Raw genomic sequence first — 21,591 nt, forward strand, 5'->3', positions numbered from 1 at the left:
CATGTGAGACCAGCATGTTTTCGTGAGACCCGTGAGACCAGCATTTTACACTTGAAACTTCACAGCAAAATGCTGTGAAGGTAACTTTTTAAAACCTTCACAGTGTTTTTGCTGTGAAGGTTTGACTTTTTTTAAACCTTCACAGCGTTTTTGCTGTGAAGTTTACTTGTAAAAATATGGTCTCACGGGTCTCACGAAAACGGGCTGGTCTCACGTGAACCCAACCCTATATATATATATATATATATATATATATATATGAGAGAGAGAGAGAGGGGGGAGGTTTAGGAGAAAACCCCTAAAAAAAATGAAAAACCGAGAAGCATTCTTGTAACCATTCATCTGGACAACATGCACATGTGCATACGAATAATTGAATTTGTTTCTTGGTTTTTTATGCATGTGTGCATATCGGACAAATTGCTTACAAGTTACTTATATGCACATATGCAAACCGTCCAGATTATGAACAGTTACTAGAGTATCTCCCAATTTTAAATCTTTTTTTCCCTAAACCCGATCATACAATGATATTCTTGATTATCAAAAGTTGTGATTTAGAATATTGATAAAAGAGGAGAGGAAAAGGTGACGGAAAAGTGACGAACGAGAATAGCGTTGGACCAATGAGAGTAGAGATAGCGTTGGACCAATGAGAGTAGAGATAGTTATACAAGGTAACGAAAAAGAAAAAGAAAGGATGGATAGAGGAAGATTTGATGGGCATCGACCAGAATCTAAATCAAGATAAAGAGACAAGGTAGTCGTACGGCATGCATGTTGGTGAGGCATGGCAACCAACACTTTTGTAGGATTTTTGGTACCATCGGTGGGTGGTGGTTGAAAAGACCCAAAGAGACCATTGAATGCTTTTCATTGGCCAAACACTTTTACAGAATTTGTAGTAGTGGGAATCCTTTTGCAATTCCCTTTTCCAACTCATCTCAAAGCTCAAATACTATAGGATTCCTTTTTATTTTATTTTATTTTAAATATAACATCTTTATGTAAAGGCATCATATGAGTAAGTTACGGTTTTCGTCCCTCTCGTTGTTCAAGATTTCGGATTGGATCCCTCGAACAAAGTAATTACAGATACGGTCATCAGGGTTTCGTTTTTGTTACGGTTTAAGTCTCTTTATCCTAACTCTACTGACTGTTGTTCGGTTAAGTGAGGGATAATGTTGTCTTTTTACCTTTTCTCTTTTAAAAACATAACAAATAATGCATATAGGGGTCATTCAAGGGAGAACTGATTAGTTTGTGGTAACTGTGAGATCCAATATCAACCACAAATCCACGGATAAATTAGGAAATTAATAATTATGGTAGTTTGAGTTAAAATTATAATTAGAGGGTATTTTAAGTATTTTAAAAAACTTCTCTTTTCTCTCTCCTCTCTTCTTTCTCCTCTCTCCTCTTTCATCTCTCCGACCTCCAATCTCCGGCATTCGGTGAACATTAATCCGGCAGGTACCAAGTAATCACAAAGATACACAATGTGATACTCATTGTGATATATTGTGATACCAACTCAAACCTTAAAAACAAATATACACAATGTGATACCCATTGTGATATACTGTGATACCGATTTCACTGGAGGCCGGAGATTGGAGGTCGGAGAGATGAGAGAGGAGTTTTTTAAAAATACCTAATATGCCCTATATATAGAGGGTGGTTCAAATACTAACCAAGTATTTTGTATTAACCATACTAACCAAAACTAACCAATCAAATTCATTCTTTACTTTATGTTTAAATGTAACATATAAAATTAATACAAGGGTGATTATGTAATTTAACAATTATGTAACTCCCTAATATTTAATTGGGAGTTACAAATCTTTGAAGATCCCTCAATTTTCTCTGTAGCTGATTATGAATTATATCTCATTCATGTTCATGATTGTGATGTCAAGTGATGTTATACACATAATTATTTTCGTTGTGTAAGTGTAAAATATCTCCGTATCGTCCGAGTAATATGGATAATACTAGCGTAAATCATATTGATAACAATGGAAATGACGAAGTTAAACATGGATACGACTACGTTCGGAATTTGAATTCCGGTGATGATGAAGATGATCAAAGCGTGTCGATTGGTAAGTGATTAATATGACGTTTATTTTGTTGAATTGGACAACTATTGCCATTGTAAAGATGATTATTGTGTCCARATTTAATATCATCATTATGGAAACCAAATACGGTGTGAAAAGAGCATAAGTTGAAAAAAAATGTTTCAGGTTCTGTAATGATGAAGGTTGCTGGATGAAATGCATTTAACTACATATGAACACAAGGCAACTATGTGTTTCTGTCATTATTTTATACTAAAACATGTTGTTCTCTATTTATGTTTTCGTAAATATAGTGGTTGCTTATAAGTGAAGTATCAACATAGTGATTCGAAAGTCTAATCATTTTTCAATGCCCTTTCAAACTTAACAAAGCAAATGTCTAATGCAACTACCACACGTTCCTTTTGATAGTACCCATATTAATCCTTACGTAGTCATTACATGTGATATATAAAATGGTTTAATGATTCAAGCTGGTGTATTTAGAAGAGGATGCTGATATCTATAAGCACAGTGAACAACCCAAGTACAGTTGTTAAGTATGGTCAGGTTCATATGTATAATGTGAAYTACTTGTTCACATGTTCAGTCATTGGTTCATATCGCTACAAATGAACAATGTTGTTCAGTTGTTCAGATGGTCAGGCTCTATGTGAACTACATCACTTGAATCATTGGCCTGGTATTTGAAAAATGCATCATGATGTACCTGCAACATAAATGGTCATATCAGTTAACCCCATGGACAGAACAACAAATTTTGCATACCAAAGTCATCTTTGCCCAAGGATAAAAAAGAGAGGATCAAGTAACTAATGCTTTTAGTTCCAATAAGTTTAAGTGACCAAACCTGATAATCAATATCCATTTTTCCCATTTTTGGTTGCATCCTCTCATGCTGCTTCTGTTTAAGCTTCTTATTGTCCTCCTTTTTAATGTAAGCCTGAAAACAGATGCAAGAAGACGGTTCAACTCATCTGTAAAGTATGTCATAACTCAATTTCAAAGTAAAATAAAAAAGCTAAACATATTATTACTACTTTCTTCAATCATACATCGTGGATGGTTATTACATAAATTCCAGTTAGGAACATGTTTAAATACAAAAATCTGTTCATCGGATGAAAGAAACAATGATCTATCTTCAGTTGCCTTGCTTACAAGAATCTTACAGCTTATCCTTATATTTTTGGTACAAAGTAGTGTATTTGCTTGAGGCARTAATAAGATTGATATATTGTAGCTAGCAGCATATGTTAGAACTATGAACAAAGCCTTTTCTTCCCCCACTGGTTGTTGTGAGTTCACTATACCCCCTGGTTGTTGCCCTTTATAAAAAATCATGTGATACATACTAACTTTAACCTCAAAAACTAACAACTTGTTTTACATCAGGTCCTGATAATATAATTTCTTCATAACAAGAAATTGATTATGATATAGTCGAGAGTTCAGAAGGAATAAAGTTTTTTACCCCAAAGGTTGATGACACGCTTAAGCCAAAGACCAACGCACAATATGCATCTATAAATGAGGTTGAAAAGATGTACAAGACTTACGCGGACAATGCCGGCTTTGATGTTCGTGTTCATGCAAAAAAAAAAAAAAAAACGAACAAGCACGACGATATTCAAACTAGGTGGTTGGTCTGTAGCAGGCAGGGAACCCCAAGAAAAAAAGATTTTGATTCGTTGGATATGCATGCGGGTGAGAGGAGATACCGCAATACAAACATCAAACGTTCTGGGTGTAATGCATGTCTAAAAATACATTTGAAGAAGGATAGGGCTTGTTACGAGATATATGAGTTTGTTGAGGCACATAACCATGCATTGTTCGATATTAATTTTCGTCGTTTCTCTCGGAAGAATAGACAGATGAAGTATACAGACTTCAAAAMTGTACTAAATAGCTCGAGTTACAAAGTTGGTGCGAGAAGGGCTCACCGTATTCAAACCGCATTGAACGGGGGATTTGAACATACGCGAGTTTCCAAAATCGACTTCAAGAATTTTAAGAGGGATGCTGTTGCTTGTGTTGGGAATAAGGACACGAATATGTTGATCAATAAATTATCAAACAGACGGGATATTGTCCCCGTTTTTTTTTTCCGAATACAAGTGCAATGAACAGGAGTTGAGCGCAATTTTCTGGGCAGATGAAGTTGCTAGAATTAACTACAAATAATTCGGTGATGTCATATCGTTTGACGGGACTTTTCGCACTAACAAGTAAGATTCCCAAGTGCAATATAGTTATTGCCTTTCATAACGTTTCTATTTTTTTATTAGCATATGAACAGGCATACAATGATCTTCGTTCCCTTCTTGGCTGTTGACGACCATAAGGCGTCCGTTGTTGTCGAATCCGCTCTAATAAGCGGCAAGACAATTGATAACTTTTCATGGATTCTAAAGGCTTTTCTAAAATGTCATGATAAGCAACCTTTGTTCGTGATTACAGACCAATGTTCGACGATGAAACAGGCTATCCAGATGGTTTTCATGGAAGCCAAGCATTGACTCTGTCTGTGGCACATTATGAAGAAGGTGCCTTCAAAGATAAGTAGTATATTATGAATTCTATTTCATTTAAATGAGGTTTTTGTGTTATTTGTTCATTTGTTGAATCCTTGTAACCCCAGGTTAGTGCCGCACTAAATCATGATCCTAGCTTCAATAAAGTTATCAATAAGCTCGTATGGAACATACATATTGGGCCAACGGAGTTCGAGACTCGGTTGGCATGAGATGATACATCAATACAATCTAGGTGGGGATACTTGGTTCACAAAGATGTATGAAATCCGACACTCATGGATCCCTGCCTATTATAAGGACACACCGATGTTTGGACTAATGAAAACAACATCAAGATCTGAGAGTTTGAATTCGTATATTAACATATACGAATCGTACTGGTTTGATTTGGTTCAATTCCTTAATAATTACGACGTAGCTATAGAGAAACAAAGATACAGACAATATATCCACGAAAATGTCACGAGAACGACTAATCCAAAGTTTGCTACTCCGTTGCGTTTAGAAAGTCATGCATCAAGCATATACAGTCGAAACGTGTTTTTTGACATCCAAAAGGAAATAAAGAAGGCTGTTTGGTTTTGTAATATTGAGACCGTCGAATGCCGGGATGAGTTAAAGTCATTCGTGATAAGCCACAAGACCAAGAAATCATCTGACAAAATTACGTATCAGGTATCATATCTCAAACTCACATTCTACAAACTGATTCCTATGCTTCTTAATTTTATTTTGACTGTTGTTGTTTTTACTATTTTTGACACGACAGGTGTGCCGTAATTTCTCAACAAACACAGTCGAATGCGATTGCAACCTATTTACGCGTAACGGGTATCTTTGTTGTCACGCTTTCAAGGTACTGATAAACGACGAAGTTGAATGCATTCCGAAAAAATACGTATTACGTCGTTGGAAGCGACAGTTAGTTCCAATTCAGATACAATCTGCAAGAATGCGTTATGGGGATGTTGATGCCGAAAAAGATAAATGTATAATTGATGTATATTCCAAGGTCGACGACATAGTAAGCATCGGCCGCAATGATAAATCTATATTGGCTAAACTGGGGCGTAACCTCGACAAATTCATGGGTGATATAGAGAAGGAAGTTCCATATGAAGACCGATCACAACAAAAGTTGGATGTGATTAGAGACCATCTAGATGTTTCCATACCTGATGAGGTAGACATTCTACCACCTTCTGGAATAAGGAACAAGGGTTGTGGCACTGGCAAGAGGCTGGTAAGTGTGTCCGAGAAAATACAAAATAACATCAAAAAAGCGAAACGAAAATGTGCAACGTGTGGACAACACAGTGGTCACGACTCACATAATTGCCCATAATTGATAGATTAGTTAGCTTTCAATTACATATTTTTAAGGATATTTTCCGTTGCTTAGTTGTTGCTGTCAAACTGACGTATGTTCGTGCGACGTCGTTGCCTTGTAGTTTAGATTTCGGTTAAATTGTGTTTATTCAGACTATTGGTTATGTCGTTTAGTTTTTTTTTATATGTCATGCGCCTTTAAGGATGTGTTTTTCTTTAATATCACATTATGTTCCAACCGTGTATGTGACACCGTGTATAACATATACATTTTCATTAACTTTTTTAGATTAAAGTATATACAGTTAAACGTTTGAGCACCTACTACAATGCCACATGTAGACAGAGTTTAACAATAATTGTATTTTGATACACTAACATATAACTAACAGTAAGGGGCTCTTTGGTTTGGATTAAGTCATACATGGATTAAGCTATCAGTAGTGGTGAACCAATACATAAGCAACCATACCCTAAGTCGGTTAATAGTTTGGGCATTTGGTATAGTCACCAAATAACTCACTAAATCCACATAACTAATCACATTATCAAAAAGTACAACTGTATCAACTGTCTAAACTTTTCCATGTATCACCTCGGGCTGGCAGAAATGATAGGATAGCTTCAATTTTAGGTAGAATTTCACACCAAATATGAATACCTGAATCAAAAGTAATTGACCAAATATACCAACAGAAAACCATCTTATGTAGATGTTCTCCAGGCTATAAGATTCATCATGTTGTTCAAAAGACATACTTCATTTAAAAAAAAACATGTAGTTTCATGTCCAAAAACTGTTGCCCTAACATAACTGAACTAGATGATAAAGTTCGAAATAAAAACTAGAATTATTATAATGTCAACACCAACTACAAATTCCATCTACCCTTTCCCCCGACCTTTATGTGTATCACCATGCTTCTTCTTCGCATTGTATGACGTCTCCATTGCGATGAATTGATGTACATCTTTTATGACCGCACTCTTTCTGACGTTCTCCTCACTGAGTATGAGTTTGGAGCAGTACTTAGTCCGCAAATCCTTGAGTTGCCTCTTTTGCTTCGTGCTCTCCTTATAGAGACCACAGTCCCATTTCCCACTGTCACCTCCAAAAAAGGTCTCCATATGCCGCATGAGCATTACACCACAATCGATTGATCCTTCATGGGACTGCCACCTGGTTCGGATCTTTTCTTGGTCCGTTTCTGTATATATTTTCCCAGCCTCATGTCCCTCTCTCATTAGATGCATAATCAGCATGTCTTGCTGAATAAATCATAAATAAATATAGTTAGTTATGGTGTATATTGTGCATGCAGACTGTAAGACCAATAATAAAGTATACTAACCAAAGATATAGTAATAGATCCATAAATATCTTCAATCGTTCCATCACGATCCGTAGAGTCAACAATCATGATTGAGGGGTGCTTTAGATCAAACACTACCATGTAATAGTAACATCTTCTACGATCGGGAAAAATATCTATAGAATGAATATGGAACCTAGTTGTTAGTATTTCAATACGCTTTCAGGTATTGTACAATTATCTTCATACCAAAATGTGATACGTACCATGTCAACATTACGCATACCGATCAACCCTTTGTCATTTAGTGTGTAGCTTGATATGATATTTTGGAACTCTGGTACCTTTTGTGCACATCTAAAGATTGATCTCTCATGATTGGATCCATCAGCACACAAACAAGGTAGTTAGTTTCAATTAACAAAGACGTGCGTTCTTTGTAGATTTCACATAAGAGGTATTAACATATGAAACTTTACAATTCAAATAGTCAAAGGTGTTTTGGTTCATTACTGTTCAGCTGTATGAACACGCGACATAATTGACATGTTGACGCACATGAACAATTACATTACATGTCATGGGATAATAAGACCAAAGTCACACACAACATATTAACAACCAAAGTAAGAAGAATGTGTTCATAACGGTTCGTATGCACAACAACATCACATGAATAAAATCATAATTTCGGTTAGTATGCCATGTCGGTGTTCATATCCCGTCATGTGCACCAGTAACTCAGATGAATATATGATTCGACTCGGTTATGTATGCATAACAATTATAAGAAGTCTATAAAGACGTATGTTCACAAGGTCGACATATTGTCTGCGTTAAATTAACATATGATCAGTCTATGTTATTGTTGTGAACAATATGTCCATATTACTCATATCGTCGGTCTTGTGATTGCTGTGAATAGTACTCCATCACAGTTAAAAAAACCGATAGGTGTGTTTACGATCCTCATATAAAAAAATTTCATATTTCGGCCGAAATGTGCATGGCTCAGTTGAGTTTAACCTAAATCACAGACCTCGATCTTGTGCTCATACGTATCGATACGAACAAGATCATTACCCAATGTTCAGTATCTGTGATAAATGTGAACACGGTAATGATCAACATTCAAGGGTCGTGTTGAAAAACACACGAAAACAGAACATTAATCACACAAGTTTATGATCAACATTCAAGGGTCGTTTGAAAATCACATGAAAACAGAATTAATTACACATGATTATGATAAAGATTCAAGGGTCCCCTTGAAAAGCACATGAAAACAGAACCAATCACATCGGATTATGATCAAGATTCAAGGGTGCCATTAAGGAGCACAAGAAAAAAAAACTAATCACACAAGATTATGATCAAGATTCAAGGGTCCTGTAAGAAGCACAGGAAAACATAATTAATCACACAAGATAATGATCAAGATTCAAGGGTCCTGTTGAAGAGCATATGAAAACAAAACTAATCACACAAGATTATGATCAAGATTCAAAAGTCCAGTTGAAAAGCACAAAAATTGTCTAGTATCATCTAACTCGTTTTTGTTTGTTCCATGGTTTTAAAATCGTGTAAGGCTTATGCCTCGAGGCGAGCCGGCGCCTAATGGACCCTGGACGAGGCTTACACCCTGGTTCAATGAGGCGGTTTGTTCAGATGTATGTTACCTTGGTGGACATATGGTTAGAGTTAATGTGACTTCGTACGGGCACAAATGACCACACACGTCCACCTTTTGCATTAACACTCAGTCACGTGTGTGTATATGTCTACTTGTGGATTCATACATAGCCGATGAATAAATCCACATCTGCCGTGCCCCAGGGAACATATAGTTTAACGCTTTGAACATCTGTGTGCGCAGCAAGTAGGCAATATAGAGTGGCAGCGGGTCAGATAATCGAATGGACGAACACAAAAGGGAACCATTATCGTCCGAAATGCGCATGAAAAATGTTAACAACTGTTACTTTGATATTGGACGTTGATTTGATCATCTACATGTTGTCATTTGAAATAAGAAACTTGGGTAGTATGTAAATATACTGAAACATATGTCGGATAGAAAAGGCGGCGTGGAGATTCATGGCTCCTTAATCTTTCTTCCTTGTTGAGGACTGTTGACCATGCGTCCAAAACATCTTTGCAAACCCAGGACTGGGATGCAAGTGATTGCATTGCTTTCCATGTAACTGTTCGTCCATTTGGTGAGGAGAAGACTGGCTCACTGCATAGTTACATTCATAATATTATGTCATCGAGTCATAAAAAATATATTTGTTATAACAAAATATTAAACATTTCAATGATGTGACTTACATAATTCCACCGATCCCTCGCATTACCCACTCTTGTAGCTTACGTTCATCGTTAGTTACGTCAAACGTAACAGCCTGTGAAACATAAGGTGACCGTAGCTTAAAACTAAGCTTTGGATCCCTCCTTGCGCGTGTACTATCCACAACCGGAACGACTTGCTTATCGCATGGGCTTAACCCCAGATCAAACAATAGTGGATTGATGTCACCATAAGAAACAATTGGCTGTTCACTACTTCCTTGCGTACACTTAACTGCTCCTTCATCACCTCTCTTACACATCTTTCGTGACTGACTTTCGGACTGATCAATAGTCTTATTTTGAACACTTCCAACCTTGTCCACCTGTGAAATGAATGATGGACTCTTTAACTGTCCTCTATGATCAACCTGCTTACTCGACCGCATATTATATCTCGTTAGATACGCGGACTTCTCATTTGAAGCCCTATCAACCTCAGCGATCACTGTTGGACTTGTCCATAACTGAGATGGCGGGAAAATTAAATCAGCATCCGATATGGTCGCCACCTTCTCAGGTGTTACCTCAACAATAGCCAAAGTGGGCACGTGACCCGTCGTTGGCGGTGTAGCATCTGCAGTGGGTGGCTATGACTGCTCATAGACCGTTGGCTCTATTGTTTGGTTGTACCATTTGCTCCCTTCAAGTACTTGTGCTAACTTATACTTGAATTCTTCAATTTCAACGTCCCCGGGAAATCGGTCAATAAGCGACTGTAGATGCAGATCTGCCTCATCTCTTGCGGTAGACAAATCATCAATCTTATTCCACATACTCTTAATGCATTCCTGAAAAAAGAAAAGGTCAAACTCTTAAAACGCATACAAATATACCATATGTACTAAAAACATTAACATCCTACTTCGTGCTTTTTATGTTATGAACTTATACTAACTTGATGCTTTGTTATCACGCCGATTTATTTTTAAAAATTATAACAGTAAAGTACTTATTAAAGAGGGTACCGTATCGGTTGCGCCGTTGTTATATGAAATTGATTACGTAACAAACATATGTTCGTTCACAAATAGACAAGTTAAAGTGTTAAAATGCTTAGGTATGAAAATCTAATACTTCGGATAATAAGTATGGATTAAAGTGTACTCTAAATTACATGAGAATAACATTTTCACATAAAAAATGTCAAACGAACACCATCTAACTCAACTTATATTATAAATAAATATATCCAACTATTATATAGAGTTTATACATTTACCTCCTTTGTCATTCCATCATCACTCTCTTGATTATGCCGACTTGATTCCCCAATGTCCTTCGCTGTCGTACACGGTTCACTATGCTTGTCAACTGGTGCATGCTCGACGTTCGACACATGTTTAAACTGCGCATATCCCAGTCCACCACCTCTAATCTCAACCTCTTGCCTTTTCCTCAACAAATCCATCGTTCATGCCCTCAAAGGAGGTGTCCCGTCTTCGACTTGAATACGTGCACATGATGTTGAATGGACATAAAGTAACTGCAAAAATTGTATAAAGTAGTTTATTTACACTTGTTGTATGAAGTATATTTACATATATTGAACTTCTTACTTACCGTTAAGCATAAAAGGACATAAGGTTGTCCCTATTCCAGCATTTCTTGCTTGTCTTTATGCAGTCGTATATATATTTACACCAATCAATCTTTGGTATAATATCTATGCTTTGGAGGCGGCTTAGGAAACACAAGTTGCAAACTCCGACTCGGCTGCATTCTGCGAGTGTATTGATCACTATAACCAGTAAACTCAGCTTGAACATAGCTCCTGCATCAGCTGATCTATGCACAACGTTCATAACATCCTTTGGCCTCATCCGGTCCTTGTTGAATTGCTTCCTCCATGTCGCAATCATGTCATCAAGGAACGAGGATTGCTCAACCGAGTTCAGATCCATGCCCCCCATTGGCAGCCCTAAAACTTCATGTATCGTTTCAACAGTTATTGGGATTGCACTGTTGTTCATCCTAATGTTCATCGCATATATCTAACATATCCACAACGTAGAACCCCAATTTGGCCAGAATCCCGTCTACTGTCATATCTAGCAAAGATTTAAATCCCATGTCCTTGATAGCTGCTCTTTGGGCAGCGGTTAGGCACTTAACTGTTTCATACAATGTCTTGGGCGAAGTCCTTGTTCTAATGCCCAACGTCGGATCCTATGCATCAGGCTGTTCACATGTTGCGTTGCCAAGTGCAGTTCCTTTGTCCTTACGTGTGATTCCGGTAGCTGCATTTAGTGGAGGCTGTTGGCCTAGCTGGAAATCACTATCACATTCCATCCCTGTGTTCAGGAAAGCATTTTTCAACCTCAAATTAGAAGCATCAAGCTATGACTGCATATATCGACCAGTTTAACAAAAATGAATTACATATGCAAATGGGTATTAAAGCATGTATTGAACGGAAAAAAAAAACTTGGTTGATTTGCATCTTATATGAGTTGTTTTCCTGTATAAACTGATTGAAAGATGCAATATAAAGGTGGTATGTGGGGAATCTTCACTCTTATATGTCAGTGGGTATCGTTTTAAAGTGTACTAGTTACAACTGTATATTTAGTGTAAAACATTGCTCTTGCATATGGGAAGGGTGCTCCATAGAACATGTAAATAACACGATGCTATATTTCGAAAAGCAAATCTATTTATGCTTCTATTGTACTAAATCCCTCAGTTTTAGTTCTTTGCAACTTTTTTTTTTGTGTACACAACAAGTGCTTGCATGTACAAATGAAACGAGGAATAACGATGCAAGACCTTGAAACGATAAACTATGTTAGATGATAGACTGGATATGAGTTTCGACTATGATTCAGTTATGAAACAAGTATGCAGTCGGTTAGGTTTGTTTGTTAAAATTAAGTTGTTAAAAACAGTTCAAAAGTGTCCGAAAAAGAGAGCTATATATGTACCAAAGTTACCTGTAACTTTATCTAGCCTCGCGTCGTTGGGGTTGTCAGGCGCATTTATTGAGTGATATACTTGCTTCCTTGATTGATCTCCTAATAGTACGGTATTAGTTCTAAGTTCCCGACCTGATCAAACAATATATGATTTGTTAGTAATAAAACATTTAATTGTGTTCTTACTATGATACTCTGAAAACGTCAATCTTGTATCTCTTTAAGTGCAACAAACATACCGGTTTGTTTCGAGGAACCCATAACCTTCGACATCGTTAGTATCAATAACGTCGAGGACGATGTTGCACCTGTACATGTTAGCCTATTTAGTTTACAAATCATATCAATGGAGATTAACTTACTTTAACATGGATGGAATCTTATAGTAAAAACATTAGAATAAAATTGTATATATGCAAACATGACTGAATTCCGAATCATGTTTTTTAATGATAAATGACGTAATATGCTACATATGAATCAAGGAATACAGACTCACATATTATCATCTACTTACGTGTTGCCCCCCAGACGTTAGACATATGTGAACCAACATATACGAAAACATATTACAACTACAATAAATGAAGTGTACATACGGAGCGAGCTAAGTATACGAAGACATACAGTGGCCATATAGTTGAGGAAGAGGTCGACAAATTAAATCGCGTTGCTAACACACTTGTTTGTTATGATCACTATCAGGTTCATTAGGCCATGTGTCCCATGAAAACCACTTGGGCATATGTCAACTGAACAAGTAGTTCATATGTATCATGTGAACTAGTTGTTCATATGGTCACACAAGTGTTCAATATTATAGAGAAAGCCGCAACAACAGATTTCGAAAGATGTGGGCCACAATCAAGATGACAAAGAATTGATGAAAGATTACTATATTGGTGAAATCGATAGCAAATCTATGCTTCAGAAAAACAAGCGCAAGATGGTGACTAACACAACTTCTGCATACAACCAAGAATCTGGAAGTTCATCTAGCAACATATTGACATTTCTTTTACCCATACTAAACTTGGTGTTAGCATATGCTCTCTACTACTTTGCCAAGAAAGATGCGGTTATCAACGATCTATGCATCTTGTGATTTATGTCATTTCCTATAAAACATGTAAGAAGATGGATGAACATTATGTCCTGTTGTTGTGTGCTGGTAGTGTCGAATTTTGTATTAATTATTTTATTCCCTAGTTGCTGATTAGTAATGTACCTATCAACAAAGTTTGTGTTGTTTATGCTTGGTATCGAAAACAAGATCAAATTTAATGTCGTTTATGAAGATGTGTCATTCTCTGTTCGCTGCATTATTGTTTCTTTCTCTTGGATCTTATGAATACAGGTGTGATTTCAAATGAACGTGTGGTTCAGTTGTTCATATGGTCAGGTTCATATGTATCATGTGGATATTTAATGATAACATGGTATGCCATTCATCCAATGTTTGGCTAGAAAAGAAAATTGACAAACGTTTTTAAAAAACCAATATTGTAAAATGAGCATCGGCTATCAAGAATAAAATATATCTAATGCAACCCAGGTTTTGAATTTCAACAATTATCGATATCATGCAGAAAACTAAGATTAGTGCTAACTCAATAAGTGGACATTAAGCTCTTTTGTTTGTTATTATCCTTGTAACTTTGTAAGGAGTGTAAGCCTAACAAGGCAAAGCAAAACAAGTAACTGACTTCACTATTTAGGATCACATAAAGACCATTCCGCGCTGCCACAATGAATTTGCCATGCAAATCTAATCTTCCCATGCATCAAGTCACTATGAAATAGATAGGACTTTCCAAAGTTGGTTCAATTACCAACCATTTATTTTTAATCATATTTTTTGTCTTTTGTCATCCTAACCAATAAAATATACATGGATTAAAGGCCATTATTTCCAAAAGACGACATCAAAATGTCGGTCTCTGAGGTAGTCCTGTCTCCTGGAAGTATAAAAACCAAGCTATTGTTTCTCATCATGAAGCACAGTATAGATCTCTGAGGGAATTTACTGTAATATTGTTCGCTCACTAGACTACTTCATGAAATAAAAATTATGGGAATTGATCAAGTGCCTGTCAAATGCGTAGTAAAGTAGCTATTCACATTGCTAAAAATGCTGATTTCCATATATCAACCAAATATATAGATTCGGGTTGTCGTTTTGGTCAAGAAAAAGTGCAAGGATTGATTGAACTTCCCTATGTTCAGAACTAAAATTAGCATATATCTTCACAAAAGTCTTTCAGGTAAACATCATCACATACTCAGCAAGCTGGGCTTAATCGGTTCTTCCTACCCTCCAGCCTGATGGGGTGTTGAAATAACAGATAGTTGGTTAGCTATCAGCAGAATTTGTTAGATCACTTTGCTCTTTTGATTAGCTAGCATGGTAAATGTTTTTCTCAAACCTGGCTGCTATAAATTTCTTAACTACCGTAAAATATTTGTTTATGCAGAGAGGCACATATGACATACCTCAACAGAAATCAAGTAATGAGATTCAAACAATCCTAAAATCTTATTTAATGATGGGTTATATGAAGAATAGAAATGGTTAAGTGTCCCTCAATCTATGATCCCTTTATATCCTGTATCCTCATTGGATGCTTTAGTTGTTATTTCATTTGTTCCGAGAACTAAACGAATACAGATTAATCTATATCAAGACAAATCTCTAAAACTGGCAGATTGCCCATATGTTTCATCAGAACTTTTGTCAAAATTGTATGTTAGGTTTAGCCACTTTGAAAGTTTAAGAAAAAAAAATAATATTCTTAAAAAAGGCATTCACAAATATAGGCCAAGCGATCAACATATTGAATAAGAATTCAATTTTGAAAAACCAAAAGGCTTGTAAAGATTCATAGATCAAAAGACATCCTCATATTCAGAAAATATCAAAAACTAGCTTTTTATCTTTCAATCTTTTAGAGAAATACATGATTCTTTCATTATTTTATACTAACACATGTTGTTCTCCATTTATGTTTTCGTAAATATAGTGGTTACTTATAAGTGAAGTATCAACATAGTAATTTGAAAGTCTAATCATTTTTCAATGCCCTTTCAAACTTAACAAAGCAAATGACTAATGCAACTACCACACGTTCGTTTTGTTAGTACCCATATTAATCCTTACGCAGTCATTACATATGATATATAAAATGGTTTAATGATTCAAGCTGGTGTATTGAGAAGATGATGCTGATATCTATAAGCACAATGAACAACCCAAGTACAGTTATTCATATGGTTAGGTTCATATGTATCATGTGAACTACTTGTTCACATGATCACACATTGGTTCATATCGATACAAATGAACAATGTTGTTCAGTTGTTCAGATGGTCAGGCTCTATGTGTTAATATGATCAGGCTCTGTGTGGTGATATGATTAGGCCATACGTCTCATGTGAACTACGTGTGCATAGGTATCATGTCTACTACTTGTGCATATGTATCGGTTACGTGACCTGCTGGCATGCTATCTCCCTACATGATGTGGACATAGATGTTCATTATGTTGAACTATAGGTTCACTATGACACGTCAGCTGTGGATTCATTCCTCGACCGTACATGAATCCACATGTCAACATCTAATCACAAAGTAGACATTTACAATGTAAACTTTAATCACCTACAATGATAACCTTACAGGTACAAACAAACTCGGATATGCACTATACAAATAAGGCCACATCCATTGGCTTGTGAACTTTGTAAACTTACATATGAACCAGCTACGACCACATCAATGATCAATAAGGGACATATGAACATACTTGTGACACATCCCGAAGGTGGATGTTACATTTATGTTCGTCATGAATGCTACACTAAACAATTAAAATAAAAAAATTTAAAATCAAACCACGAATATATTTGTATTTAGTGAAAAGTATATGCCCCTATCACATACCATAGGTATTTCATACATTGAAGGTCTAACAAAAAGGTTTTTAATATATACTTTACCTCTTTTAACTCTATCTGCTACTGTTGCAGATAGATTAGGCCATATGTCTCATGTGAACTACGTGTGCATATGTCTCATGTGAATTACTTGTGCATATGTCTCATGTGAACTACTTGTGCATAGGTATCATGTGAACTACCTGTGCATATGTATCGGTTACGTGACCTGCTGGCACGCTATCTCCCTACATGATGTGGACATAGATATGTTGAACTATAGGTTCACTATGACACGTTAGCTGTGGATTCATTCCTCGACTGTACTTAAATCCACATGTCGACCTCTAATCACAAAGTAGACATTTACTATGTAAACTGTAAACACCTACAATGATAACCTTACAGGTACAAACAAACTCGGATATGCACTATACGAATAAGGCCACATCCATTGACTTGTGCACTTTTTAAACTCACATATGAACCAACTACAACCACATCAGTGATCAATAAGGGACATATGAACATACTTGTGATACATCCCAAAGGTGGATGATACATGTATGTTCGTCATGAATGCTACACTAAACGATTAAAATAAAAAAATTTAAAATCAAACCACGAATATATTTGTATTTAGTGAAAAGTATATGCCCCCTATCACATACCATATGTATTTCACAGCTTGAAAGTCTAACAAACATGTTTTTGATATATACTTTACCTCTTTGAACTCTATCTGCTATTGTTGCAGATAGATTAGGTCATATGTCTCATGTGAACTACGTGTGCATATGTCTCATGTGAACTACTTGTGCATAGGTATCATGTGAACTACCTGTGCACATGTATCGGTTACGTGACCTGCTGGCACGCTATCTCCCTACATGATGTGGACATAGATGTTCAGAATGTTGAACTATAGGTTCACTATGACATGTCAGCTGTGGATTCATTCCTCAACTGTACTTGAATCCACATGTCGACCTCTAATCACAAAGTAGACATTTACAATGTAAACTGTAAACACCTACAATGATAACCTTACAGGTACAAACAAACTCGGATCTGCACTATACGAATAAGGCCACATCCATTGACTTGTGCACTTTTTAAACTCACATATAACCAACTACGACCACATCAGTGATCAATAAGGGACATATGAGCATACTTGTGATACATCCCGAAGGTGGACGTTACATGTATGTTCGTCATGAATGCTACACTAAACGATTAAAATAAATAATTTTAAAATCAAACCACGAATATATTTGTATTTAGTGAAAAGTATATGCCCCCTATCACATACCATATGTATTTCACAGCTTGAAGGTCTAACAAACAGGTTTTTGATATATATTTTACCTCTTTGAACTCTATCTGCTACTGTTGCAGGGTTTTCCATTTCACCAGTCTCTTTATTAATAACTGGTACATTAATACATCTCATGCTAACTTCATCTGCACCAACGCCCATAAGATGAACATAAATGATTCACGAATTGTTCATTTTCCACAAAATAAACGTTTTAGTAAAATAATAATCAATCTTGATTAAGCAATGTAAAATTACTAAACTTTAACGACTCACATGTTACCAACACAAAATAAAAAAAACATCTTACGATATAATTTTGAACAAGTTGTGTGATGCATATAGTGAATCAACCACGGGAAGAAGAAGTGAGCGTTAGATGACAGGTAAATATATACTTGAACACCAAATACAACGAAATGTAATACGCATGTTCATTAATAAATCAAAAGTCAATACATTAACTTTTTTTTTTTTCACATTTATTGAGATGTTTATGGTATGTACCTCCTAACTGATCGAACTATCAACCTCGTACATCGAAGGTGTATGAACCCACAAGTCAAATGCAGTCAAATGTTTACWTGCATGTTCATATTTAAAATGAATCTTACACATTACAATCAAAACATTTCAAAAGTCAAAACATAAACATTTTTTGCATTTATTGAGATGTTTATAGTTGGTACCACATAACCGATCGAAATAACAACTTATAATCTCTACAAATAAAAAAACATTGATATCTATTTTACCTTTTTCAACATCGTTTGCTACTGATGACTGTTGCTTCCATTCTCTTGATTCTTGATTATTAAACCATCTAGCATCCAACTTTGGGGTTTCTTGCTCTAAATTGACATCCACAAGGTTGTCCTTCGTATTCTTAGAGTTAGAGAACGAGTATTTTTTCATGATTCTTTCACTTTTCCGTCTCACTGAAGTAAAATTTTAGGAAGAATGTAAAGGGTTTACAATCGATTTAAAAGATCAAAAGCCCTAATTTTGTACACTTACCCCTTCCACGGTTGCCGTCGTCCGGTAATGCATCAAAATCATCCATTGTTTAGTGAAGATTCTGAACCTGATTTTTAGCTAATGATTCACAATATTGATAATGAGATCGACGGTTTCTTTTGTGATTGGGAGTTACAAAAATCGCCGGACGTAGTATTACACGTTCAATGCTTTACCATCTTACTTTTTTACCCTGTGATAACATTGTTCATATATCATTAATTAATACATTAATTAAATAATTAAATATTTATTCTCATTAAACCACATCCGTTAGATGTTCAAAGCAACGGCCAAGATCGGGTTAATATGGTTAATACAAAATATTTGATTAGGATTTGAACCAGCCCCTATATATATATATATATATGTAGGTATATATATTTTTTAAAATCCGATGGAGTTGAGGAAAACTTGGAAATGAATTAAAAAAGAAAGCAAGGGTTTTAGAATTTTATACAAATGATTTTGTCAACGATTTTTGGATAACCATAACATATTCATTTAGACAAAGTTCTATTATTTTCACTTGTATCCTGAGACTTGCAAAACATATAGTTTTTTTCTTCATAGGACAAGCATTGATGATGAAATTGAGACATTGAATAAGCATTATTCCTTCAAAACTATTTTTAAAATGTTAACCACACACAATATTAAATTAATATGTGTGACTAGTTAAGGTAAATCAGCTAGTGCAAACTCATAAATGTAATTGTCAGCGTTTAACATCCCAACTTGCCAATCAGAAAATTAAATCTAGCTTTATTAAAGGCTTGATAAATAAATTAGCGAGTTAATAGTCTGCAAGAAGAATAAAGTGAAGTTCAACATCACTTTTCATCACATGTTCTTGGATAAAGTGATAAAATATCAATGTACTTGGTATGGAAATGAAGAACTAGGTTGCTGGTGATAGTTATTGCACATGAATTGTGATAGAAAATAGGAATTTCTGAAATAATTGATCATAATCAACTTACTGATTTTTCATTTAAAGGACTTGTGCATAACAACTATTAGCAGCAACAAATTTCAACCTCAACTGTTGAAGTAGACACATAGTATTGCATCTGTCAAATCCTCCGACTATCTTTCCACTCAACAGTTGACAACTTCCAACTTTACTCTTTCTAGTCTATTTGACAATCTGCATAGTTAGAATCTATATATCTGATTATATCAAAGCCTGAGTCTTTAGTACACTAAAGAATTAGATTGGTGGTACCATTCAGATACTGGAAAATTCTTTTAGCAGCTTTCAAATCAAATTCTTTCATATTAGCTTGATAACTTGTATATAAATATAATGACTAGCTGTTAAAGTGCAAAAGAGAACCAATCATCTCCCAAGAATTATTCACTAATATACTATCAGGAACTACATGTAATTTAAGGGAAGTGAAATTGGTGTTTTCATGATAAACAATTTGTCAAAAGTATTTTTAATAAAAAAATTGACATGAATACTTTAGTTTATAAAACTTCCTTTATTGAATTGTTTTATCAGTAAACCTAATAAAATATATGTTCATCCATCATGCTTATCTTAGATGGATTTTCCATGAGTTTTGAAAACCACTTTTATTAATGGAGGAAAAAAATTAGTCTCGCAAAAAATAATGTCGTCCACATTAATTTGTATAAGAATGACATCACTTTTGTTTTCCCGAAGAAAGAGGGTGTTGTCAATTTTAAAACGAGAGGATCAATTATCCAAAAGAAAGATAGAAAGAGTGACATACCATGTACAAAGAGCATGTTTAAAATCAAGTGCTCCTTCAAAGAGAGAGAGAGAGAATTGACATCATCTAGATGAGTCGGAACATCTTGCAAATCACCAATAATTCGCTCTATTGGATGATCTCTTGTCCACTTAGAAGATGGAGGAGGAGAGAGAAATAGAGGCACCTTAAATATTTGTCGGAGGGTTAGAATAGACTACTAATGAGGTGCGATCACTGATTTTCCTATGAGAAGAAATAGGAAAACCGACACCAATTGAGGGTTATACATAGGAAAGAGAGGTTACCAGATCCGCTAGTTCTTCTATAGGACTAGCCTATGGTACATATATAACGAATAGTATATCTCCATTGTCATTCTCCTCAACAGTTGAGGGTTATACATAGAAAAGAGAGGTACCAGATTGGCTGGTTCTTCTACAGGACTAACCGATTGGGGTTGAGTTGTCAAAAGAGTGAGATTCCAACCATTGGTTTAAGCTCAAGATCATCACATAGAAATGATTATATTGTAGGCACTAATCTGATTCATCAAATTTGATATCAATAGATTCATCTATACACTTACGATGCAAAGCATACATCTAAAAGTTTTTTGGGAAGAGAGAGAGTATCTGACAGAGATGTCTTCATCGAATATAGGATCGAACATTCTCAAAAGATCAAGATCATTGAGAATATAACATGCACATGCTAACTCATGAGGAAAATCAATATTTGGTTCTCTATCATGGAACATGCACTTTCACATAGTGTCTGATTTCTCTTTTTAACAACTACATCGATCTGAACCACATCCGACCACGCCACCTGAAGCACCACGAACCACCATCGATCTAAACCACTATCGACCATGGCGACTACTATCGATATGAATTACCATTAGACACCGCCGACCACCAACGATTTGAACAATCACCGATCTGAACCACGACTGTCATCGCCAGTCTGAACCACGACTTGTCACCGCCAGTCTGAACCACTTTCCATCTGAACCACCGTTTGAACTATCGTGGACCACTATCGATCTGAACCACTCTGA

The 21,591-nt window shown here is 35.7% G+C and overlaps 2 protein-coding genes across 2 annotated transcripts; both read left to right on the plus strand.

Annotated features, from left to right (window-relative positions):
- Positions 1 to 1,987: 1,987 nt before the first annotated feature.
- On the plus strand, positions 1,988 to 4,836 carry LOC112506476 (protein FAR1-RELATED SEQUENCE 2-like). The gene is made up of 4 exons (XM_025110559.1): positions 1,988 to 2,108; positions 3,531 to 4,186; positions 4,379 to 4,585; positions 4,732 to 4,836. The coding sequence occupies exons 1-4, from the start codon at positions 1,988 to 1,990 to the stop codon at positions 4,834 to 4,836; spliced, it is 1,089 nt and encodes a 362-aa protein (XP_024966327.1).
- A 46-nt stretch (positions 4,837 to 4,882) lies between these two features.
- On the plus strand, positions 4,883 to 6,094 carry LOC112506485 (protein FAR1-RELATED SEQUENCE 5-like). The gene is made up of 3 exons (XM_025110572.1): positions 4,883 to 5,302; positions 5,397 to 5,870; positions 6,011 to 6,094. Exons 1-3 carry the CDS (start codon positions 4,883 to 4,885, stop codon positions 6,092 to 6,094), a joined length of 978 nt encoding a protein of 325 aa, XP_024966340.1.
- The last annotated feature ends 15,497 nt before the right edge of the window (positions 6,095 to 21,591 follow it).

The sequence above is a fragment of the Cynara cardunculus genome, assembly GCF_001531365.2.
Source record: "Cynara cardunculus var. scolymus isolate 2C chromosome LG 1, CcrdV1, whole genome shotgun sequence".
In the NCBI taxonomy this organism is placed as follows: domain Eukaryota; kingdom Viridiplantae; phylum Streptophyta; class Magnoliopsida; order Asterales; family Asteraceae; genus Cynara; species Cynara cardunculus.

Excerpts from the sequence above, each read along its gene's own strand:
- LOC112506485 (XM_025110572.1), top strand. The coding sequence starts at position 4,883 with ATGTATGAAATCCGACACTCATGGATCCCTGCCTATTATAAGGACACA. Across the intron at positions 5,303-5,396 it reads CTGACAAAATTACGTATCAG|GTGTGCCGTAATTTCTCAAC; the intron begins GTATCATATCTC and ends TTGACACGACAG. Across the intron at positions 5,871-6,010 it reads GTGGCACTGGCAAGAGGCTG|GATATTTTCCGTTGCTTAGT; the intron begins GTAAGTGTGTCC and ends CATATTTTTAAG.